General features: G+C 44.0%; 1 protein-coding gene across 3 annotated transcripts in view; it reads left to right on the forward strand.

Moving 5' to 3' along the window:
• The first annotated feature begins 271 nt into the window (after positions 1–271).
• Positions 272–25,398, forward strand: part of MAPKBP1 (mitogen-activated protein kinase binding protein 1) — an 81,522-nt gene continuing 56,395 nt past the window's right edge. For 2 of the 3 annotated variants that reach the window (XM_053596137.1, XM_053596136.1), the window contains exons 1-2: positions 273–404; positions 930–1,152. In XM_053596137.1, the coding sequence (XP_053452112.1) occupies positions 1,036–1,152 (117 nt within the window). In that variant the 5' untranslated portion in view covers positions 273–404; positions 930–1,035. Of the gene's footprint in view, positions 405–929; positions 1,153–25,398 lie in introns of all 3 variants that reach the window. The other variant, XM_053596135.1, reaches the window with a different exon arrangement.

The raw sequence follows: 25,398 nt of genomic DNA on the forward strand, positions 1-25,398 counted from the left end.
CCTTGGGGGCGTGGTTATTGTCTTGGGGCTCTGGGCTATTTCCTGGTGGACCAGGCCTAATAATACCATAAAGGGCTTGGTTCTCTCAATTCTGAAGCCATGTTCTGTTGGCCTTATAAAACCGGTACACACCATTGCGCAGAACATGTGGCCAAGTCTTTGCTCCATAAGCCCAGTAAACCTTGCTCGTCCGCTCTGTAAACGCCCTCCAGCTACAGGCCACACCCCCACACGGCGGCTCCGCCTACCCAGCCCACAGCTTGGCCCAGACAGTAGTTCGCGTTTTGAGCCGCTGGTGCCACCATAGCTGCTGCTGCCTCTGTAGCTGCCGCGGGGGAGCAGAAATCGCCGAGCGCGATGCCTGAGGGCGCTGTGAGCCGGGTGGCCCTCGCGCCCCGGGGCTGGTGAGGCTGGGCCCGAGCGGGGGCGCTGACGAGTAGCTGGGGCTTCTGAGGCGGGTGAAAGAAAGGTCCAGGGCCGGTGTGGAGGTGTACAGAGAGCTCCCGAGGGTGGAGGGGTGGGGGAGGGAGGCTCGGGTGGCAGAACGAGTTACTGGGCCACAGCTAGCCCCGCCGCGCCGAGTCCCCGCGGCCTCCAGCACAGGTGCTCAGACACCCAGCGGAACTCCCGGATGGTCTCGGTGGCCCTGTCCTTTGGACACTGCAGTTGCCATGGGAACAGTTGGAAATTAACGGGGACCAGACCGGCCACTAGCCCTACTAGGGCCCAGCCCATTCCGTCTCTCCCGTTAAGCGACTCTTGCAGGCGTGGGCCTGACAGTATTTTTGAGGCTCAGAATTTCCCCCCCTTTTAAGGGATCTGTCCATCCAATGTTGTAAGAATCCACACAGGGCATGAGGGGAAAGCTGCAGACTTAGGCGGAAAGTAAGACACCCACTGTGATGCTAAGGCAGCCTCTGCCATCTCAGGTCAGTGAGAGGGCATTTCGAAAGGTCCTATGGAATGGGAAGGCAGTGCTGCTGTTGAGACAAGTCCCACGAGTGGGCCTGGGACTGTCCCAAGCGTCTCCTCATCATGATGGCTGTGGAAGGGTCAACCATTACCAGCCGGATCAAGAATCTTCTGCGATCCCCATCCATCAAACTACGTAGAAGTAAGGCAGGAAACCGACGAGAGGACCTCAGCTCCAAGGTGAGTCCCAGTAGTAGGAGCCACCTCTTTCCAACCTTACTTTCTCTTGCTTTTCTTAACCTTCCTTTTTATCTTGGGAAAGAAGATAACTAGACGCTTCTTTTGGTTCCAAAGAATCAAATGTGCTTATCTCTGCCCCTTAAGCAGGCAATGATTTGGTTTTAGGTTGAGGGGAAAAGAGTAGCAGGGGTGGGCATGCTGAGATTCATCCAAGAAAAGAGGTAAATAGGAGGAAGGCAACTGGGTTCAAGTGTGGCTTCACTACCCACTTGAGCATGTGCTTGGGAAGCCAGTTGATATGCCATGACTCAGTTTCTCTTCTTGGAAGAGGATAGTGGGACCACATACCTCATAAGAGGCTAAACTGTGACTAAGGTAGCTGCAGGTGTTAATCTAACAGCTGGTGTTGTGTAAGACTGTAGTAGCAGAAAAAAATATGCTGAAACACCTAGTCTGAGGAGTTGGCTTTAGTAATAGCTCTTGCTAGAGTGGAAACAAATTTGTTTCTTCAAAAGACCTAAATTAATTTAACTAGAGCTTCTTGGCTTCTTAGGAATGATAATATGCAAGGAATCAGATGGCTGCCATCAAGTACTTCTCCTGACTTGCCCTTGAACTTTGCTTATCTCATTCCCTATATGCCAAGAGCCACATCCCACCTGGCTGCACATGTTCCTCAGAGGGTCTGGGTTTTGGTCCTTAGGCTTTATTCAACTTTGTTGAGCCTTAGAACTTTGGGAATTTCCATCCCTTCACTTGTCTGGGTTTTGGTCCTTATGCTTTATTCAGCTTTGTTGAGCCTTACAACTTTGGGAATACAAAAGTAGACTACATTTGTTTAATCCTTCAAGGAATCCAGGGCTATGTTCCCACAGGATCAGATTAGATTTTATGTCTTATTAGTAGCCTGTGAACACAGTAGGCTTGTGTGGTATAGGATTGCTACAGGGCGAAGCATTTGAGACAACAGCATTTTATTGCCTTGCCCGTATCTCTTCGGAGATGAGTAAACTCTGTGAGGAATGATTTAGTGTAGTGTACAACATGGCACAGTTCTGGGAGGACTTAGTTCAGATCCCTAGCCCTTAGCACAGCCTTCATTGGATTTGGTAAAGAAGGTGAATAGCGGGTGGCACCTGTGGCTCAAGGAGTAAGGGGCCGGCCCCATATACCAGAGGTGGTGAGTTCAAACTTGGCCCCGGCCAAAAACTGCAAAAAATAGCTTTCCTGTACATTTCACCAGAGGAATCACAGTATGTCTCAGATAGTGTGGCGGTGGAGACAGTGACCTTTCCAAGGACTCTTATTAATTATGTTTTGGTTCTCCTCTGGCAGGAAAATAACTGTGAAACTTAGAAATTGTAGATATGTCTCATGTTTGTTCATTCTTAGGAGTCCAAGTGCTCATATTCTTGGCTGCTAACTTAGCAAGGACCAGCACCATTACAGCAATTTTCTCATATCTTTGACCTCTTCTTGATATGTGTAGTAGAAATGCATAATAGGAGTTCAAAGTTCTGTGTTAATACTTACTGTAATTTTGGTCTGGAATCCAGAAGGTACAGTCCCATGTCATTCATCATTAATGCATTCAACAAGTGTTTATTAAGTGCCTACTGGGTATGGAATTCAGGATGACTAAAACATTGTCCTCAAAAGACCTTGTGGCTGGCTGGGCACAGTGGCTCACACCTATAATCCTAGCACTCTGGAAGGCCAAGGTGGGTAGGCCCCTAGAGCTAGGGAGTTTGAGACCAGCCCAAGCAAGAGTGAGATCCGTCTCTACTGAAAATAGAAAAACTAGCCAGGTTTTGTGGTGGTGCCTGTAGTCCCAGCTGCTCAGGAGGCTGAGGCAAGAGGATCTATTGAACCCAAGAGTTTGAAGTTATTGTGAGCTGTGATGTCACAGCACTCTACATGAGGCAACAGAGTGAGACTCTGTCTCAAAAAACAAAAACAACAACAACAAAAAAAAACTGTGACTAGTCTGATTTGTAAACAAATAATTACAGCATAGTATGCTAAATGCTGTTTTAGAAGCATTTGTAAGTTGTCAATGGACATACTGGATGTGACCTAAGTAATTTCAAGGGAATTAGGAAAGAGGACGGGATACTTGAACTGTGGTCCTGGGGCAAGAGAATAGCTCTCTAGGAAAACAGTGGGAAAAAGGGCATGCCTGGCATCACGTTAAACATCCCTTTTTTATATAGCAACTTAGGGCTTCAGACTGCTTTATATGGCTTTGTCTTAACTTAGCTGAAGTTGAATGGCCCTCAGATGGTCTGACAGGTCCAGAAAACTGGTGCATGTCTTTATCACCCAAGCGTAGGAGCTATCTGGGTACCAAGGACCCTAGAGAAACATTAACTTCCCACACTCCTTAGTAAAGACTTTCGATCCAAGATTATTCTAAGAGCTTGCCTTGGGGTAACCCACATAGGACCTGGTGTACTAGGCTCCATGAGTGCCGTAATATGTGGTGCCTGTGAGTAATCGTGGTAACAGTCAGAAACCTGGTGATTCATGGATAGCTAATTCTAAAATAAAATTTGAAGATAAAAAGATGTGTCTTTTTTGGTGGGCAAAGAAGGAAGTATTAGAAAGCCTTTATACAGTTCTTACCTCAGATGGCCTCCTGCTTTGAATTACTCTATTCCTTCTATCTAAAATAGCCTTCCTCCTCCTTTTCACCAAATTCTACGCTTATTTTTAGATTCAATTCCATGTTTACAAGAGCCACAGAAACCAATCTCTTAGTTGTTCTTTTGTGTATATCTTCATTTCCTAAGATTAGGGTTATATTCTTTATTTTCTTTTCATCATACTTTTTAGGATAGTGTAAGATAGGCAGTAAAGTGCTAAAGGAACAAATGAGAACAATTTAAAGATGTCATATATAGTGGTGGTAAACTTGGAAGTCCAGACAAATAAGAAATAATCAGGAGGAATTTGTGACTTCTTTAGAAGAGAAATCAAAATGATGAAAAAGAAGTAGAGGTGGAGCCCATTTAGACACAAAGGGCATAGAGAGAAGGGGAAGTACACATATCCAGGAAGTAATGCTCATTAAGGACTTTTTAATTAAGGAGAGACCTACTTACAAATATAATTAAAATATGGTTAAAAAGCCAGGCCTGGTGGCTCAATCCTGTAATCCTAGCATTCTGAGGCCTGAGCTTAGGAGTTTGAGACCAGCCTGAGCAAGAGCAAGACCCCATTTCTAAAGAAAAAAAGACAATCAGTCATTGTGATGGGTGTCTGTCCCAGATACTCGGGAGGCTGAGGCAAGAGGATCATTTGAGCCCAAGATTTTGACACTTGACTGAGGGCAACAAAGTGAGACTCTGTCTCAGAAAAGAAAAAAAATAGACAGTGCCTGTGGCTCAATGGGTAGGGCGCTGGCCCTATATACTGAGGGTGGCAGGTTCAAATCCGGCCCCAGCCAAACTGCAACAAAAAAATAGCCGAACGTTGTGGCAGGTGCCTGTAGTCCCAGCTGCTCGGGAGACTAAGGCAAGAGAATCATCTAAGCCCAGGAGTTGCAGGTTGCTGTGAGCTGTGATGCTACAGCACTCTATTGAGGGCAATAAAGTGAAACTCTGTCTCTAAAAAAAAAAAAGGAAAAGGTAAAGTGAGAGAGCTAGTAGAGGTGAAGATTTAAGTTACAGCAGAGACGATAGATAAAAGCTGGAAATTTTATTAAGCTTTTTCAAAGGAAGAAAAGTCTGCAGTAGAGTTGAAGATTTATGCCAGATCTGTTAAATCTTGGTGAAATGTAACTCAAAGTTATCCATTGTAAATACTCTTTAAGTTGTCAGTTTCTGCCTCTCATCTTAGTTGCTTGTGTTTTCCTTAAGAATTAAATGTGGGCTCGGCGCCTGTGGCTCAAGCGGCTAAGGCACCAGCCACATACACCTGAGCTGGCAGGTTCGAATCCAGCCTGGGCCTGCCAAACAACAATGATGGCTACAACCAAAAAATAGCCAGGTGTTGTGGCGGGCGCCTATAGTCCCAGCTACTTGGGAGGCGGAGGCAGGAGAATCGCTTGAGCCCTGGAGCTGGAGGTTGCTGTGAGCTGTGATGCCATTGCACTCTACCTAAGGTGACAGCTTGAGGCTCTGTCTCAAAAAAAAAAAAATAGCCAGGCATTGTGGCAGGTGTCTGTAGTCTCTTGCCTTGGGAGGCTGAGGCAAGAGAATCACTTAAACCCAAGAGTTGGAGGTTGCTGTGAGCTGTGACATCACAGCACTCTACTGAGGGTGACATAATGAGACTCAGTCTAAAAAAAAAAAAAAAGAATTAAGTGTGTGAGCCAGGTGAGGTGGCTCATTCCTGTAATCCTAGCACTCTGGGAGGCCGAGGTGGGTGGATTGCCTGAGCTCTAGGGTTTGAGACCAGCCTGAGCAAGAGTGAGACCCCCATCTCTAAAAAAATAGTCCAGCGTTGTGGCAGGTGCCTGTAGTCCCAGCTACTTGGGAGGCTGAGGCAAGAGAATCTCTTGAACCCAAGAGTTTGATGTTGCTGTGAGGTTGCTGTGAGCACTCTACCAAGGGTGACAAAGTGAGACGCTGTCTCAAAAAAAAAAAAAGAAAAAAAAGAAATACGTGTGCTCTTGGTAGCTAGTCCTCCCACTCTTTTCCTAAAGTTTCTGGAAGATTTTTATGTGGAGGGAGCTGGGTTGTTTTCTGTTTTAACAAAGGACAGAAATGGACAAAAGCCTAGTAGGCAGGATTTAAGTTAGGGATACAAAAGGATTGTCTGTGTTGGGGAGTTGTTAGGTTTTGAAAAAGTGAAGGAGGTTTTGAAATCTTGCTCCTCCTTAATAACCACTAACCTAATCTGGGTTATATATTATTCCTTCTGGAAACAGTGGGCAAAGTGACTTTCTTCTAGTTCTGTTTTTATGATTGCTAATCTAATTCTTCTCTCTCTGTCTCTTTTTATTCCCTAAGTTGATTCCTGTATAATTGTGCAGTGGTGCTTTGAGCCTTTTAATATGTTGGCCTAAGAAAAGTTTCTATACGTGGGTTTTATGAGGAGGAAAAAAATTAGCAATAACCTAATTTCAGCTTTTGCTTAGTAGTTGAACCCAGATGTCATTTGGTAGTAGGGAAACCCTTGTTTTCAAAGCATTTATGGATCTCTTTAGCTCTCATTTTGGGGCAGAGGTTAGGGGGGAAGTGAAATATCAAAACACCTGTGCAGCATTTAAAAATGCACATTTATGAGGTGATGATGACCCCAGCTGTCTGACTGTCTCACTGATGTCATTCAATTTAAAAGAAAAAAGGCTCGGTGCCTGTGGCTCAAGCTGCTAAGGCGCCAGCCATATACAACTGAGCTGGCGGGTTCGAATCCAGCCCAGACCCGCCAAACAAGCAACAATGACGGCTGCAACCAAAAAATAGCCAGGCCTTGTGGTGGGCACCTGTAGTCCCAGCTATTTGGGAGGCAGAGGCAGGAGAATTGATTGAGCCCAGGAGTTGGAGGGTGCTGTGAGCTGTGATGTCATAGCACTCTACCCAGGGGGACAGCTTGAGGCTCTGTCTCAAAAAAAAAAAAAAAGTAAAAATGTACACGTACATATCTGGATCCCATCTTAGCTGTATGGAATCAGGATCTCTTGGGATACAGAAGCCTACTGCTAATTATGAACCCCCAGGCTTAGGTGCTAGGACCCTAAAATTTGTTGGCTTCCTGTCCAACTCCTTATTGGGGTGTATTGGAAGTATATAAGGCTAGCTCAGTAAGTACACCCTTCTTTTTCAGTAGTTTTTGTTCTTGTTTTTTTAAAAAAATCTTTTCTGGCTTGGCTGTAGCTCAAGCAGCTAAGGTGCCAGCCACATACACCAGAGCTGGTGGGTTCAAACCCAGCCAGGGCCTGCCAAACAGCAATGACAACTACAAACAAAAATGGTGAGTCATTGTGCACTTGTAGTCCCAGCTACTTAGGAGGCTGAGGCAAGAGAATCTCTTAAGCTCAGGAGTTGGAGGTTGCTGTGAGCTGTGATGCCATAGCACTCTATCCAGGGCGACAGCTTGAGGCTCTGTCTCTAAAATAAAATAAAATAAAAATAAATAAATAAAATAAAAAATCTTTTCTGTGTCTTCTAGACTGCTCTGTAAACTGCTATGTTAGGGATAGGTTTGACAGAACTATATTATTGTAGAGTCAGATCTGAGGAGCTGATCATTGCCATGCTAAGGCAAATCAACAGGAATTTCCCCTGTGGGCAGGATTAGGGAACTTTATAATAATATCCCTGAGTCCAGGCCAATCTTTTATGTCACCATTCTCTACCCACTTCCCTTTGGACTCATAGAAACCAGTAGTTTTTGTTTGTTTGTTTGTTTTTTTGAGACACAGTCTCACTATGTTGCCCTCCATAGAGTGCTTTGGCATTACAGCTCACAGCAACCTCAAACTCCTGCCTCAGCCTCTCAAGTAGCTGGGACTACAAGTGCCCGCCATAATGCTCAGCTGTTTTTTGGCTGTATTCATAATTGCTGTTTGGAGGCCCAAGGTAGGCTCGAACCCGCCACCTCCAGTGTATGTGGCTGGTGCCTTAGCTGCTTGAGCTACAGGTACCGAGCCAGTTTATTAGTGTTTGATACACACTTTCTGGGCTCTCCACTTAGATGACCAAGAGTAGAGGTCCCTGGTGGCCAGCGGCTTTACCCCTCACCTGCCTTTGAGTGACCTTGGTCAAGTTCTCAGTGAGTTTTCTATCTCTAATGTGCTCTTGAAATAAGGCTTGTGAAGTGTTTTGAGATCCTGAGAACAGGTGGTGTATAATAAAAAATGTCAGTGTTCGCTTGGTTTTGTTTCTTTGATCTACATTTAATTCTTCCTTCCGGTGCCTGCAGCTGCCCTCAGTCTTCAAAGTGATTCTCATTGGAGATAGAGGATTCATATCTCCCTGGACCCAACACCTCTTCCTTTACTGTCTAAAAATAGCCTAGCCTTTTCAGGCTCTGAATTGTCTTGCAAAGGCTTCACTCATCTACTTGGCTTTACTCATTTCAGAGTTTAACAGTACTACTTTCCAAGTTTCTTTTCCCTTCTCTCAGTTTGCAATTTAGGGTGAGCCTCTCCCACCCCCCACCCCCGTTGATGTCTTATTTCCTGCTGGCATTCTGAATGTCTTCCATTTATCGCCTGTGTGTTTTCATTTCTCAACTAATGAAAAAATATAGGTAGAACTGAGGCTTTGGCTGGAAACCTGAAACCTCCCTACTAACCCCTTGTGTCTAAAATTGGACTTGATGCTGTTATCACTGCCCCTTTGTTTGGAGAATCAGTACAGGTCTTGAAATTGGGACTGTGTTTATTCAAGCTGAGCTTCTCTGAGAACATGGTCTGTCCAACTCATTCTCAGGGTATCTGTTGGTTTTATTTCATGTTCAGACTGCAATATTGTTAAGAGGAAAAAAGCTACAGTGTTTTCAGTACGATTTGTTATGTTAAACAAACTAAGCCTCTCCTCTGGGCTCCATAGTTTAATGCTGGGCAAAACTAGGTTTTATATCAAATCCCTTTCACAGCAATTCTCAGAAGAGGTGTAAAATGAGACTTGTCCCCCTTCATAGGTGTTTATTATCCCATTGTGGATTGTTAACTTCTTTTACCTCCTTAAACTAAAGGGAGGGATGGGCGGCGCCTGTGGCTCAGTGGGCAGGGTGCCGGCCCCGTATACAAAGGGAGGCGGTTTCAAACCCGGCCCCTGCCTAACTGCAACAAAAAAATAGCCGGGCATTGTGGCAGGTGCCTGTAGTCCCAGCTACTTAGGAACCTGAGGCAAGGGAATCACTTAAGCCCAGGAGTTGAAGGTTGCTGTGAGCTGTGTGATGACAGGGCACTCTACTGAGGGTGATAAAGCAAGATGCTGTACCTACAAAAAAAAAAAAAAAACTAAAGGGAGGGGGCTCAGCGCCCATAGCTTAGTGGTAGGGCACCAGCCACATATACCCGAGGCTAGAGAGTTCAAGCCCGGCCCAGACCTGCTAAACAACAATGACAACTGCAACAACAACAACAACAACAAAAATAGCTGGACATTGTGGTGGGTGCCTATAGTCCCAGCTACTCAGGAGGCTTAGGCAAGTGACTCTTGAGCCCGAGAGTTTGAGGTTGCTGTGAGCATTAACACTATGGCACTCTACCAAGGGTGACACAGTCAGACCCTGTCTCAAAAACAAACAAGCAAAAAGAAAAAAACTAAATAGAGGAGCAGGCGGTGCCCCCATATGCCAGAGATGGTGGGTTCAAACCCAGCCCCGGCCAAAAACCGCAAAAAATAAAAATAAAAAAAGTGAACATTAAAAAAATAATAAATAAATAAAGAGAGGGGCAAGAAATAAAGGAAGTGTGATGGGTTTTTTTGAGACTGTCTCACTCTGTTGCTTCGGGCTAGAGTGCCCTGGCAGCACAGCTTACTGCAAGCTCAAACTCCTGGGCTCAAGCAATTCTCTTGCCTCCTACCTCTTACTTTGTCACTTTGAACAGCCTTCCTACCCTGTTTCCCCAAAAATAAGACAGTGTCTTATTTTAAGGTGTGCTCCCAAAGATGCGCTAGGTCTTATTTTCAGTGGACGTCTTATCTTTCTTGTAAGTAGGTCTTACTTTCGGAGGATGTCTTATTTTTGGGGAAACAGGGTAGTAGCAGGGACTACCGGGGCCTGCCACAATGCTGGCTAGTTTTTCTATTTTTAGTAGACACAGTATCTCTCTTTTGCTCAGGCCAGTCTTGAACTCCTGAGTTCAAGCAATCACCCACTTCAGCCTCCTGGAGTGCTGGGATTATCAGCATGAGCCACTGTGCCCAGCCAGGGCTGGTATTTGGGGTTTTTTTTGTTTCTCCGTTTTTTGTTTTTTTTTTTTAATACAGAGCCTTACTGTGTCACTCTTTTTTTTTTTTTTTTTTTTTGTAGAGACAGAGTCTCACTTTATGGCCCTCGGTAGAGTGCCATGGCCTCACACAGCTCACAGCAACCTCCAACTCCTGGGCCCAAGCAATTCTCTTGCCTCAGCCTCCCAAGCAGCTGAGACTACAGGCGCCTGCCACAACGCCCGGCTATTTTTTTTTTTGGTTTTGCAGTTTGGCCAGGGCTGGGTTTGAACCCGCCACCCTCGGTACATGGGGCCGGCGCCCTACTGACTGAGCCACAGGTGCCGCCCTACTTTGTCACTCTTGATAGAGTGCTACGGAGTCATAGCTCACACACAGCAACGCAGCAACCTCAAACTTTTTTTTTTTAGACAGAGTCTTAAGCTGTCACCCTGGGTAGAGAGAGTGCTGTGGTGTTATAGCTCACAGCAACCTCCAACTCTGACTCAAGTGATTCTCTTGCCTCAGTTTTTTGCCCCCCTTTTTTTTTTTAGAGACAGAATTTCACTATGTTGCCCTTGGTAGAGTGCTGTGGTGTCATAGTTCACAGCAACTTCAAACTCTTGGGCTTGGCTCAGGCGATTCTTTTGCCTCGGCCTCCCAAGTAGCTGGGACTACAGGTGCCTACCACAATGTGCAGCTATTTTTTTTTGCAGTTGTCATCGTTGTTTAGCTGGCCCAGGCTGGGTTCGAATACACCAGCTTCGGCGTGTGTGGCTGGCACTGTAACCACTGTGCTATTAGCACTGAGCCTAGCCTCAGTTTTTCTATTTTTAGTAGAGATGAGGTCTCACTTTTGCTCAGGCTAATCTCCAACTCTTGAGCTTAAGCAGTCCACCTGCCTCAGCCTCCCAGAGTGCTAGGATTACAGGCATGAGCCACCCACTGGGCCAGTGTCAAAGTCTTGGGCTCAAGTGATTCTCTTGCCTCAGTCTCCTATGTAGCTGAGACTATAGGCGGCCACCACAAGGCCGGGCTAGTTTTAAAGAAGGGGGTCTCACTTTTGCTCAGGCTGGTCTCTAACTCCTGAGCTCAGCAGGCAGTCCACCCACCTTGGCCTTCCAGACAGAGCTGGTATTTTTGAATGTTCAGATTTTTCAAGGCTTTCCTTCCTCCGAATGGTTATAGCAGCAGTTCCACAATGCTTCTTTTTTTTTTTTTATAGAGACAGAGTCTCACTTTATGACCCTCGGTAGAGTGCCGTGGCCTCACACAGCTCACAGCAACCTCCAACTCCTCGGCTTCAGCGATTCTCTTGCCTCAGCCCCCCGAGTAGCTGGGACTACAGGCGCCCGCCACAACGCCCGGCTATTTTTTTTTGGTTGCAGTTTGGCCGGGGCTGGGTTTGAACCTGCCACCCTCGGTATATGGGGCCGGCGCCTTACAGATTGAGCCACAGGCGCTGCCCTCCACAATGCTTCTTTTTTTTATTTTTTTATTTTTTTTTGTAGAGACAGAGTCTCACTTCATGGCCCTCGGTAGAGTGCCGTGGCCTCACACAGCTCACAGCAACCTCCAACTCCTGTGCCCAAGCGATTCTCTTGCCTCAGCCTCCCGAGTAGCTGGGACTACAGGCGCCGGCCACAACGCCCAGCTATTTTTTTTTTTTTTTGGTTGCAGTTCAGCCAGGGCCGGGTTTGAACCCGCCACCCTCGGTATATGGGGCCAGCGCCTTACCTACTGAGCCACAGGCGCCGCCCGCACAATGCTTCTTAATTGGTTACAGTATTTTCCTCTAGTTTTGAAGGACACTTACAGAAGAATGAGTTAACAGTATGGATATTTTCTCTAAGACATTTAGGGAGTACATTTCACTCCGTCTTATTTTATCATAGAGAATGTTTGCATTGTTTCTTTGTTTCTTCTCTAGTGTATAAAACAATCTTTTTTAGGGGTGGGGGAAATTCTATTTCTAAGTTTATACACCTTATCTCTCTCCCTAAAACTAAAATGAGTCTAAAAATGTTTTCCCTTCCCTGCCACTTCATTTGTAGTTGAAATTCAATTTAATTGAAGATCTTGGAACCACCCTTTGTGAAACCACGTGGCATTTCCCCCCTACTTTGTCAAATGTTCTTTTGGAGAAGGGAGTTTTTTGGTTCTTTGCAATTTGAACATTGCTCTTCATTCATGCTGAACTCACCACAGATTCTACCAGTGAGAAATCATCACTGTTCTCATTGGTCTTTGAGACGTGTGCTGTTTTAGTGGTGCTTCTAGTAATTTCTCATTAAGTTTAGCTGACCCCATTAAAGGTGCTGGCACTTAAAAAAAAAAAAAAGATGAAATCGACATAGGAAAGTTTATAAGGTATAATATTGTGAATAATTATAAAATCACCCAGGTAGTCACCATCCAGGTCAAAAAATAGAACAATGCCAAGGTGTTGGTAGTGTCTAAAGGATATGATGTTAATGGTGTTGGTGTCCTCAGGGTGGGTGAGGATGAAGTTTTGATCTTACTGTAATCCAGATGGTTTTATTAAGTTGGGGCGGCACCTGTGTCTCAAAGAAGTAGGGCGCCAGCCCTATATGCCAGAGGTGGTGGGTTCAAACCCAGCCCTGGCCAAAAACTACCAAAAAAAACTAAAATACCTAAGGACTTTATCTTGCCTTTTTAGTTTTCCAAGTTTATTCTTTTCCTAACTGTTATGGATTTGTGCCATTTAGCATTTTCAGGCAGTATGCTTACTGGAACCACTTTTGTTGGCAACTGGCAGTGTTTCATGTCCTCATCTTATTTCTGTAATAATAGAATTGATAGTATTTATAGTGGCATGGTAATAATAACATTGAGGTTTTGCTATGTGCTAGGCACTGTGCTAAGCATTTTGCATGTATTATCTCTTTCAAATATTATAGAATTCTACCATAAATACTATTATCTCCATTTTGTGGATGAGAAAACTAATGACAGGAGAGATCACTGAAGCCTGTTGGTTACATATCCAGTGAGTAGGTGGCTGAGCTGGGATTCAAACATACGCTTTTTTAACACCAAAGCTCATACTTAATCTCTATTCTGTACTCCTCCCAGTCTTCATGTACAGAACATGGCACTGAGCATAAAAGTATGCCTGGTATTGCTATAGGCAAGAGTCGCATTCTGCATTCATCTTGGAAAAGGAGAAACTCCTTAAAAAAAAATACACACACACACACACACACACACGCTTTCCCCCCAGCATTCCTTAGAAGAGTCAATTTAATGAATTTCTCAAACTCTCAAACTGTTAATTTAGAGCCATCCATCATTCAGTAATCCATGTCTATTTATATCCTTGCTTGTCTTCCCACCCCCAAGTCCAAATTTCCTAAACTGTTATTCCCACTTCTTGCCCTGTGGTAGTTTGAAACTGTACAACTGCGTGGTTCCAGATGATATATGTCACAAGTGGTTGCTTCTCTGCTTCTCTTTTGCTGTTGGCTGGTGAACAAAGTGGCCTTGGCCTTAGTTGTTTTTGTGTGCAGGTATCATGAGTGTCTAACCTGTTGTGCTCTTTGGTTGGTTGGTTGATTTTTTTTTTTTTTTTAATTTTTTTTGTAGAGACAGAGTCTCACTTTATGGCCCTCGGTAGAGTGCCGTGGCCTCACACAGCTCACAGCAACCTCCAACTCCTGGGCCTAAGCGATTCTCCTGCCTCAGCCTCCCGAGTAGCTGGGACTACAGGCGCCCGCCACAATGCCCGGCTATTTTTTGGTTGCAGTTTGGCTGGGGCTGTGTCTGAACCCGCCACCCTTGGCATATGGGGCTGGCGCCCCACTGACTGAGCCACAGGCGCCGCCCTGGTTGGTTGATTTTATAGCTCATGCTCTTGACTAATGCTACCCCAGATCTCTCCTTCTTTTCCTTTTCAATTCTACCTCTTTTTCTCTGTAGCATACAACTGACTTAGTTTTGAAGCTAAATGCCTCTTTCTGTTGGAGGGGAAAAAAAAAAAAAAAACAGTAGATTTTAAATGCCCCATGCTAGGCTGACCTGTATGATGACAGTGTTCAGTGAATTTGAACATGAGCAAGAGAGGTCACTTGCCCACCTGACTCCATTTGGCTGTGCAGCCTGTAGTTTGCAAAGTTCTTTGAGCAAATGCCTTACCTCACCTAATTTAAATTTGTATTATTTTGTTTTCTTATTTTTTTCTTTTATTTTGGCCGGGGCTAGGTTTGAACCCGCCACCTCCAGCATATGGGACCAGTGCCCTACTCCTTGAGCCACAGGCGCCGCCCCTGTATTATTTTGTTTTCTTTTTTTTTTTTTTTTTTTTTGGTGGGTTTTGGCCGGGGCTGGGTTTGAACCCACCACCTCCAGCATATGGGACCAGCACCCTATCCCTTTGAGCCACAGGCGCTGCCCAAAGAATTTTTTTTTTTTTTTTTTTGGCCGGGGCTAGGTTTGAACCCACCACCTCCGGCATATGGGACCGGCGCCCTACTCCTTGAGCCACAGGCGCCGCCCTATTTTGTTTTCTTTTCTCAACTAGGCAACTGTGATAACATTATAGGCACAAAACATGGGGTCCAAAGTCTTGCTTCCCTTCACTTCCCCAGTTTGTCCTGAGCAGAGGAAGCCCCAAGCTAGATAGATTGGATGGAGGGGAGCCCAGGGGCAGTTTGCAGTCATGGATGAGGAGCTCAGAGCATGCTCAGAAACTCTGACCCTTGCCACCTCTCTGCTACTGCTTTGGAGAAAAGAAAGCACCTGCTTGTCAGAAATAAACTAAACAAGCAGGCCTGCCTCTGTTACCTTGGCATTCATTGGTTGGCTTCTATTTGAGAGTGCACAGTACTTTTGCACATATTTTTCATGTGACATGATGACCTGCTGGTAACTTTTCTAAACATGTCCTTTCTGCTTATGATGCCCTGCTTTCCCAGGCTGCTCTGGTCTCTCTTGTAAAGCCCCTATGTCAGGTGTCACAGAGACTTTGCCTCATAACAAACCCCAAACTGGCTAATGAATAGGGCTTCTCAAAAACAGGCAGACCAGGGCAGCGCCTGTGGCTCAAGGAGTGGGGCGCCGGTCCCATATGCCGGAGGTGGCGGGTTCAAACCCAGCCCCGGCCCAAAAAAAAAAAAAAAAACAAAAAAAAAAAACAGGCAGACCAATGGGGTGAAATGTGGGGAGGGGGCAGAAGACTTGCTAAAATGCAAAATCAGATTCAGGCCCACCCTGAGTCTTTGGATTTCAATCAAGTTATTAACTGATGCCCTATGGTTGCTTTTCCTTAGGGCACACTTTTGAGTAGCCTGGCTGTGTGGTGGAGTGGCCGTAAAAGGGGCAGCTTCTCTCTTATTTTAAAAATTTGAATGCTGGCTTGGCACCTGTAGCTCAGTGGCTAGGGCACCAGCCACATACACGGGAGCTGGCGTGTTTGAATCCAGCCCGGGCCTGACAAACAACAATGACAACTACAACCAGAAAATAGCTGGGCGTTGTGGCTGGCGCCTATAGTCCCAGCTACTTGGGAGGCTGAAGCAAGAGAATCATGTAAGCCCAAGAGTTGGAGGTTGCTGTGGGCTCTGACCATAATGAGGCTCTGTCTCATAAATAAATAAATAAATAAAATAAACAAACAAACTACGGCCTGAGCCAGAGTGAGAGCCCAAGCCAGAGCGAGAGCCTGTCCCTAAAACAAGCTAGGCATTGTGGCAGGTGCCTGTAGTCCCAGCTACTCAGGAGGCTAAGGCAACAGAATCACTTGAACCCAAGAGTTTGAGGTTGCTGTGAGCTGTGGCACCAAGGCACTCTACTGAGGGTGACAAAGTGAGAATAAAGTCTCAAAAAAAAAAAAAATTAAAATACTAATACCTTCCTCCCAGGACTATTGTGAGGTTTAAATGAAATTTAATGAATATAAAAGCACATTGTAAATTCTAAATAACTTTATAGGGGATTGCTGATATTATCAAAGTCCATCGATTTCTGGAATGCCAAGGAATTTTCTTCTAATTCCTTCACGTTTCATTTGTGAAAAGTCCTTTTTTCAGATTCAGCCTCTTCTGTTTCAACATTCAATCAGCCCCTCTGCCTGGCTTTTTATTGTGACCTACCTTCAGTACCTTATCTTTGCCAATATTCTAGCTTGTATTAACACTACTGAACATAAGGCAAGCTTAGCAAATATTCTTTGTGATACTAACTACTGTGTAATTTGTTTCAGTGCTATGGCTATGATTTTGGGGTGTTAAAAAAGTCAAATCAGGCTCGGCACCTGTAGCTCAGCAGCTAGGGTGCCAGCCACATATACCAGAGCTGGTGGGTTCGAATCCAGCCCGGGCCTGGCAAACAACAACTCCAACCAAAAAATAGCCAGGCATTGTGGTAGGCGCCTACAGTCCCAGCTACTTGGGAGGCTGAGGCAAGAGAATCACTTAAGCCCAAGAGTTTGAGGTTGCTGTGAGCTGCGAGCTGTGATGCCACAGCACACTACCAAGGATGACAAAGTGAGACTCTGTCTCAAAATAAATAAATAAATCAAATCAGTGAATTCCAGGTATGGGGGAGTCCTAATTTTTTTTCTGTGTCTGCTTAGAAACCAGGGGAATGATGAGAATATTTTTCAGTAGGCATAACTTCTCTAGATATAGAAATAGTTTTTTTTTGGGGGGGGGGTTGCTGGTAATTCATTTATATTGAGAAATAATTTGGGAAGTGAATTAGTCTATAACTTCCTTTCAGACTAAGAATGTGCAGGCAGAGTAGAAACATGTTATTTTTGTAACTCATTGTTTTAAGTTTTTCATATTGTGACCAGTGAACTATTCTATTTAAACAATTTTTAAAAACATAAAGATTATATGAAGATGTGGGGCTACAGGTATGATCATACCTTTACACAGTTGGTGAAATCATACATGGATCCAGCCTTCTTAGAGGACAATATCCATTAGAAGAAAAAAATTTATATCCATACCTTTTTATCCAGCAATTATAATTCTGGGGTCTTATTCTATGCAGATATTCACATTGCACAAAGATGTATATAACTGAATTATTGTGGTGTTAAATAGTGAAAAAACAATTTTTTTTGGAGACAGATGCCCTTGGTAGAGTGTCATGGCAACACAGCTCACAGCAACCTCAAACTCTTGGACTCAAATGATTCTCTGGTTGTCAGCCTCCCAAGTAGCAGGGACTGGCACTAGCCACAATGCCTGGCTATTTTTAGACATGGGGTCTCACTCTTGCTCAGGCTGGGCTTGAACTCCTGAGCTTCAAGCAATCCACCCACCTCAGCCTTCCAGAATGCTAGGATTACAGGCCAATAGTGAAATGTTTGAAGTAATCCAAGTTACCATCAAAAGGAAATTGATGTACATCCATACAATGAAATTTCTTAAACCTGCTAAAAAAAATGAGGTATCTGGGTGCAGTTGCACATGCTTGTAATCCCAGCAGTACTTGGGAGGCTGAGGCAAGAGGAGCTCTTGAGCACAGGAATTTGAGATAAGCCAGGGCAACAGAAAGAGACCCCATCTCTTAAAAAAAAATAGGATTGACATGGAAGGATATATAAGACATTAAGTGGGAAAAGCAAATTGTATAATAGTCTTTTTATGTTAGTAATTATATTTTTGTATGTTAGTATATGTATATAAAAAAGTGAAGCTATGGGTGGCGCCTGTGACTCAAAGGAGTAGGGTGCCAGCCCCATATGCCAGAGGTGGCGGGTTCAAACCCAGCCCCAGCCAAAAACTGCAAAAAAAAAAAAGTGAAGCTATAAATACCAAACTGTTGTTAATATTGGTTACCTCAGGGAGGGATAGTAAAGTAGAGTTTGGTGGGGTTTCGGTATCTATATCATGTATTTATATAATGTTTAAATTTTTCACAATGAGCTTGTATTATTTTTGTAAGTAGGGAAAAACAAAATCTCTCCAGTTTAAATATGTGTATTTCATATGTAAATCTAAAATGTTTAAAATTTAAAATCTGTATACTCACTTTATTTACTAAAGTACTTATGTACAAAGTTTATTGAAAATATATCTGTCGGGTGGCGCCTGTGGCTCAAGGAGTAGGGCCCCAGTCCCATATGCCGGAGGTGGTGGGTCCAAACCCAGCCCCGGCCAAAAAAAAAAAAAAAGAAAATATATCTGTCATAATAAGAATTTTTGTTTTTGTCTTTTTTCTGTAAATTCCTGATTAGCTTGTTGAATTTGAGATAATTCATTTATAGTATCTTCAAAAATATTTCCCTGGGCTCGGCACCCGTAGCACAGTGGTTATGGCGCCAGCCACATACACCGAGGCTAGGGGGTTTGCTGGCAGGTTCAAACCCGGCGTGGGCCAGCTGAACAACAATGACAACTGCAACAAAAAAATAGCTGGGCATTGTGGCAGGTGCCTATAGTCTCAGCTGCTTAGGAGGCTGAGGCAAGAGAATCGCTTAAGCCCAGGAGTTTGAGGTTGCTGTGAGCTGTGACGCTAGGACACTCTACCCAGGGCGACATAGTGAGACTTTGTCTCAAAACAAACATACAAACACATTTCTTTGGTAAGCTCTGATAAATAATTTTTTTTGAAACAAGAGTCTCAAGCTATTGCGCTGGGTAGAGTGCCATGGTGCCCTATCTCACAGCAGCCTCCAATTCTTGGGCTGAAGTGATCCTCTTGCCTCAGTTTTTCTATTTTTAGTAGAGACGGGGTTCTCGCTTATGCTCAGGCTGATCTCAAACTCGTGAGCTCAAGCTATCCACCTACTTTAATCCCAGAGGGCTAGGATTACAGGTGTGAGCCACCATGCCCAGCCAATAAAATATATTTTTTGTTTGTTTGTTTGGTTTTTGTTTTGCAGTTTTTTGCCGAGGCCAGGTTTGAACCTGCCACCTCCAGGTATATGGGGCCGGCACCCTACTCCTTTGAGCCACAGGCACTGGCAATAAAATATTTTTTGATAATTTTTGAACTACATGTGCTTTCTGAAAAGATTTTACACAAGTAAGATAGAGAAGCACGAAGAAGAAAATAGTTCATCTATAATTCTAACACTGATAGGTAATAATTCTGATTATAGAGGATACTTAAAGCTCTTTTTTTTTTTTCTTTTTGAGACAGTCTCACTGTGTTGTCCTTGCTAGAGAGACCTGGCATCACAGCTCACAGCAACCTCAAACTCTTGGGCTTAAGCAATTCTCTGGCCTCACTTTTCCAAATAGTTGGGACTACAGGCAGGCACCCACCACAAAGCCTGGCTACTTTTGTTGTTGTTGTTGTTTTTGTAGTTGTCATTGTTTGGCAGACCCGGGCTGGGTTCGAACCTGCCAGCTCTGGTGTATGTGGCTGGCACCCAAGATGCTGAGCTACAGGCGCTAAGCCAACTTAAGCTTCTTTTAAATAACATTGTCACTTTTATTTATTTATTTATAATCATCTCTAGTCTTTTTTTTTTTTTTTTTGAGACAGTCTCATTTTGTCACCTTCAGTAGAGTGCCCTGGCGTCATCATAGCTCACAGCAACCTCAAACTCTTGGGCTGAAGAGATCTTCTTGCCTCAGCCTCCCAAATAGCTGGGACTACTGGTGCCTGCCACAATACCTAGCTAGTTTTTCTATTTTCGGTAGAGACAGTATCTTGCTCTTGTACAAGCTGGTCTTGAACTCCTGAGCTCAAGGGATCCTCCTGTCTCCCAGAATGCCAGGATTATAGGCGTGAACCAACTCACCCAGCCAGCTCTAATTTTTTTTTTTGCAGTTTTTGCTGGGGCTGGGTTTGAACCCGCCACCTCTGGTATATGGGGACCCCACTCCTTTGAGCCACAGGTGCCACCCCAGCTCTAATCTTTTTTAATCCATTCTTAAATTATAATTTAAGTCAGATTTGTGAAGAACCATGCTGTGCATTTCTTTACTAAAGTCAAGAATAAGAATCTCTTGTTTGTGATCATTTAAGACCCTCCTCATTCTTTCTAGAAAAGCATCAAAATCTTGCTTCCTGCTCTAGCTTTTATGCTGGTGGTGATACAGAATTCTCTGGAGATGAAAGAACTTATTAAGTAAGATTAATGAAAGAGAATTTGTAAATATTTTTAAATGTTTTTGGATGTTTAAAAAATTTTTTTAAAAAGTGTCCTTGGCTGGGCACCCATTGCTTAGTGGTTAGGGTGCTGGCCACATGCTCCAAGGCTGGTGGGTTCAAACCCAGTCTAGGCCTGCCAAACAAACAAACAAACAAAAATAGCCAGGCATTGTAGCAGGTGCCTGTAGTCCCAGGTACTACTACTCAGGCTAAGGCGAGAGAATCGCTTGAGCCCAAGAGTTTAAGGTTGCTGTGAGTTATGCTGCTACGGCACTCTACCAAGAGTGACCAAGTGAGACTCTGTCTCAATAAAAAAAAAAATATATATATATATATATGTGTGTATATATATATATGGATTCAGTACATACATACTAAATATTGTGCCCTGTGCTATAAGCATAGAGGTATATGAGACACAACCTCTGCCCTCTAGGAGATTATAGACTAGTAGGAGAGAAAAGAAAAATTTATAATGAAGTTTTATACAAGGAGCTACATACATGCCATGTGAATAATGCAAATTAATTGCTGATATAGGAGTACCAAGGAGGAAGGAATAATTTCTGGCTGAGTGATCACAGAAAGAATCAGAGGGTATGTGGCACTTGAGCTGGTCGTTGAAGGAAGGGTAGGATTTCAGTATGGAGTGGTGGAAGGGTTGGGCATTCTGGGTAGAAGAATATGAGCTAAAGCCCTGAGGCTTCTTTCCATTAACAAATGCACATCTGTAAGTAGTAGGAAACAGAATTAGAAGAAAGGCAGGGCCCATTGATCCTAGGCCAAGATATTTATAATTTATTTAGTTGGCAGTAAGGAGCCATTTAATGTTTTTGAGCAAAGGAAGGACGAAATTAAAGCTCTGCTATGGAAAGAATATTCTGATGGGTTAGGGGAGGGAAGTCTACAATAAGGAGATTGATTAGAAAGCCATTGCTGTATCTAGGAATGTGGTATGGTGCTGAGGCTTAAATGGTGGTGTTGGCATTGGGAATGGAAAGGAAGTGAGTATTTTGTAAGGAATATGTTGAAGAAACCTTCCCAGAAGAGTCTCATGGCATAAGTTTGTGTGATGATAGCAAAGGCACTGAGAGCCCTTCCCATTCCCCTTTTTATTTCAGGGTATGCATTCGCTTTGTACACTCAGTCCAGATAAGGAACAGTTAATGTTCTCCCTGGTTACAAAATTGAAAATCAAGAGATTAAGAAACCTCAGGCATGTAGAGTTGGTGAGTGAGGAGAAATTAAACACTTATGGTGATCAGACTTTTTAGCTCATAAAGCTTTGTGTTTGATTGTGGTCTTGCTATAGAGAAGACTGACTTTAGAGGAAAAAAGAAAATCTCACCCCCCAAAGTCTGATTAATTTAAGGTATCTCCTATCCTTGCCTTTCTGATAAGTGTGAAAGAAAAGGGGAGGGTAGAGGGCCTGCTTTGTACCGGGCCTTGTGCTGTTAAAGCTCCTATGTGGACTTGGGCACATGCTGATTACTGTACTATAACAAAGCCCTTTAGCTAGAGTCCTTTCCTTCCCTCCCCTTCTGGTGTGATCGCCTTTTCCTTCATCTGCATATGAAATCAGATTCTCCTGGTCTGATACCTTGCAAACAGGTATCAGCTGTCTGTATTAACTGTAGCATAGGCTGGACATGGACAAGCTCTGACTTCTGGCATTAGGAAGACCCTGTCTTTCTTTGCAACCATCTTAGTGAGGAGAGGTCAGAACTGATTTTTGGACCCACTTCAGCTACTGAGAAGTTCTGCTGTTGGGTCGTCATTTTTTTTTTTTTTAACACACTAAAGTTAACATGAAAAGTCCCTATTATTCCCCTACTTGATCTTCTGCCCCTACCTTCTTGGCAGAGACACAAAGGCACAGTAGCTTCCCTGTGTGCTCTTTCAGAAACAGTAACATTCTGGTGGTCTGAGAGAAACTGAACTCCCTTCTCAAGGCACCATGATTTCTGGAACCACAAAGGCTCAGGTCAAAATTCTGGTTCTTCCACACATTACTTACTTGACTCTTTTCATCTATAAAATGGAGATAATACTAGTTCTTCATAAAGTCATCCAAAGTATTAAATGAGATAATCCATGTGAAGGGCTTAGAATAGTTCTTGACACAGAGTATGCATTAAGTAAATGGTAGCTGTTATAGCTATAGATCTCTGTCTACAAAAGACCCTTTTGTATCCCATGAGTATTTTTGTAAGAATACCTGGAAGATGGTTTTCTCCTCTTAGTTCCAGGAGGGGCTAAAATGTGGAAATAAAAGGGCAACATGCTTTAATACTTTCTAACATAATTAATCATTAGAACCACTTGGAAAGCTTTTAATATACAGATTCTTAAATACTACTCCATATCTTTTTATTCAGAATCTTTTAGTCAGGAAGGGAATGAAGTGAAGATAGGGTAGAGATTGTTATCTGAAAAAACTTAAGTCCTCTGAGGACTTCTGTTGACTGGCCAGGTTTAGGAACCTTTGTTCTATTTCCCTTGTTCCCAGGGGCTATGGTTAGAGGTGCTCTCAAGTCACCCCCACAAGCAGTGGCAAATGCATCTTCTTAAAAACTGAGGCTGTTTTGATCCCAGCACAGCAGAATTGACTGTATTCCAAGTAATTCTGAGCTTTTCAGCAGAACCTGATTTTTGTTTTTTGTTGGTGTTGGGGGTTTTTTGGTCATATTGGAATTACTTGTTTCTGGGAGTTTTCATGCTATCAGGCATCGTAAAACATTTTAAATGGGGCCAATTCACTGTCCCTCAGACCATTGGAGGGCCGGACTATAGTTTAAAAAAAAAACTATGAACAAATTCCTGTGCACACTGCACATATTTTATTTTGAAGTAAAAAAACAAAATGGGAACAAATATAATCACACCGCCCCATGTGGCCCATGGGCCGCAGTTTGAGGATACCTGCTATAGATAGACCTATAGATCGCCAAACTGGATACAGACCAGGAGCAGGGTAGAGAGGCAAGGTCTGAGACCAGGTGCCGTGACTCATGCTTGTAATCCTAGCACTCTGGGAGGCTAAAGTGGGTGGATTGCTTGAGCTCAGGAGTTCAAGACCAACCTGAGCCACAGTGAGACCCTGTCTCTAAAAATATATACATATGTGTGTGTGTGTGTGTATTTGGGCATTGTAATGGGCGCCTGTAGTCCCAGCTACTCAGGAGGCTGAGGCAGGAGGATCACTTGAGCCCATGAGTTTGAGGTCACTGTGAGCTATGATGCCATAGCACTCTACTGAGGGTGACAAAGTGAAACTCTGTCTCAAAAAAGAAAATGAGGCAAAATCTGTTTTCCCATCTTGGAGTGGCTGTTGTACTCTTACCTGTCTTTGACCAGATAGCACTTTGGACTCTGAAGGAATAGGAGTGAGTAGACCTGGGTATGATATCCACCTCAACCTCTCCAGCCACTGGGTCTCTGCCCAGTTGCCTAAGTCCCTATATAAAGCCTACTGGCCTTGGGCTTCCTCTGTGGCTTTTCTGTAAGTGGCAATTCTCAGAATTTGGTGGAGAATCAACTTTTGAGATTAGAGTTTAGTGTGTGGGCAAGAGACAAACATAGTTATTCTTAACCTGCAGGAAGGGAAGGAAAGTCAGAGAGTGCTTTGCCTTGGACAGGTCTCTGACATGCTTGTTTATAGAAATAGCAAGCCCATAGTTTGGCTGGCATGAATTACAACTCAGATATTTATAACTTGTATTGAGTAGGATCGAGGAGTGAGGGAAGGGAAAAGGAGGAAGAAAGAAGCTCGTGGCAACAAAACATGGCAACAAAAACAGAGATCAGTTTCTTCCTAGTTTCTGGGGTTTCCTTACCAGTTTGAGGTCAGCCAAATCCTAGGTAATCCTGGCCTTTTGTAACTCTGGCCTGTTCTCTGCCTCGAGGGAATAGCCACTCTCTTGCCATTGCAGACTCCCTGTAGTTGACCCTCACATTAAGAAAGGGAAAGCAGGGTGGTGCCTGTGGCTCAGTGGGTAGGGCACCGGTCCCATATACTGAGGATGGTGCGTTTTAACCCGGCCCTGGCTGGGTTCAAAAAAAGAAAAAGAAAAGAAAGGGAAAGCAAATCCTACTCCGTGGATCCAAGCAAGAAGCCCTTCCCAAACAGGCCATTGTCTTGCTCTTTCATTGATCACTGCTCTTCCTCCAGCTCATGAAGTGATTAGATCTGTTTATAGAGAGAGGGAGACACCAGAAAAACTTAGAATGGCTTGCGCAGAGTTCCTAGAAGCATATATGTTTAGGGGTCCAAGACTGCTTGAGACCCTGTGCTGTGCCACCTATGTTGCAGTTAGCTCTGGACTCTATGTAGTCTTTTTCTTTCCTCCTCTACTTTTTTTAACACTCACATTGACTGCCCCTCCCTTCTGGAAACTCTCCTGCTCACTAACTTCCTAGTTCTCCTTCTATTGTAACTTCCTGGCACCTCATCTTCTCCATACTCTAAAAATAGGTATTCCCTTGGGGGGTGCCTGTAGCTCAGTGGGTAGGGTACTGGCCACATGCACCAGGGTGGTGGGTTCAAACCCAGCCCCGGCCTGCTAAAAACAAAAAAATAGCCGGGCATTGTGGTGAGTGCCGGTAGTCCCACCTACTCGGGAGGCTGAGGCAAGAGAATTGCTTAAACCCAAGAGTTCGAAGTTGCTGTGAGCTGTGACAGCATGGCACTCTACCAGTGGTAACAAAGTGAGACTGTGTCTCTATTTAAAAAATAAAAGAAATAATAATAATAGGTATTCCCAAGGTTCTGTCCTCAGTATCTCTCTCCCTTGCCTTCTCTCTGTCTTTTCTTGTCTCATTAGACTTCCAGTGGTGGTTTTCACCTCCATATGAATGATTCTAATGTATCTATTTCTAGTCCTGACCCCTCTCCCAAGCAATTAATACCATGTTTATGTTGCTAAATTGAATGTTGCTCTTTGGTTCCTTTTTTTTTCTGTTTTGAGACAAAGTCTCTCTTTGTGGCCCTTGGTAAAGTGTCACAGTTCACAGCAACCTCCAACTCTTAGACTTAAGCTATTCTCTTGCCTTAGCCTCCCGAGTAGCTGGGACTACAGGCACCCGCCACACGCCTAGTTCTTTTTTTGAGATGGGGGTCTTGTTCTTGCTGAGGTTGTCTTGGAACTGTGAGCTCAGGCAATCCACCCATCTCAGCCTCCCAAGTACTGGGACTACAGCCATGAGCCACTGCTCCGGGCTCTTATAAATATCCCTGAAGTGCCTCAGGTTCAATATATCTAAAACAGACATTATTGGCAGGGTGCTTCCATTCATGCCTATAATCCTAGCACGCTGGGAGGCTGAGGCAGGTAGATCG

This window comes from Nycticebus coucang, chromosome 6 (assembly GCF_027406575.1).
Source record: "Nycticebus coucang isolate mNycCou1 chromosome 6, mNycCou1.pri, whole genome shotgun sequence".
Taxonomy (NCBI): domain Eukaryota; kingdom Metazoa; phylum Chordata; class Mammalia; order Primates; family Lorisidae; genus Nycticebus; species Nycticebus coucang.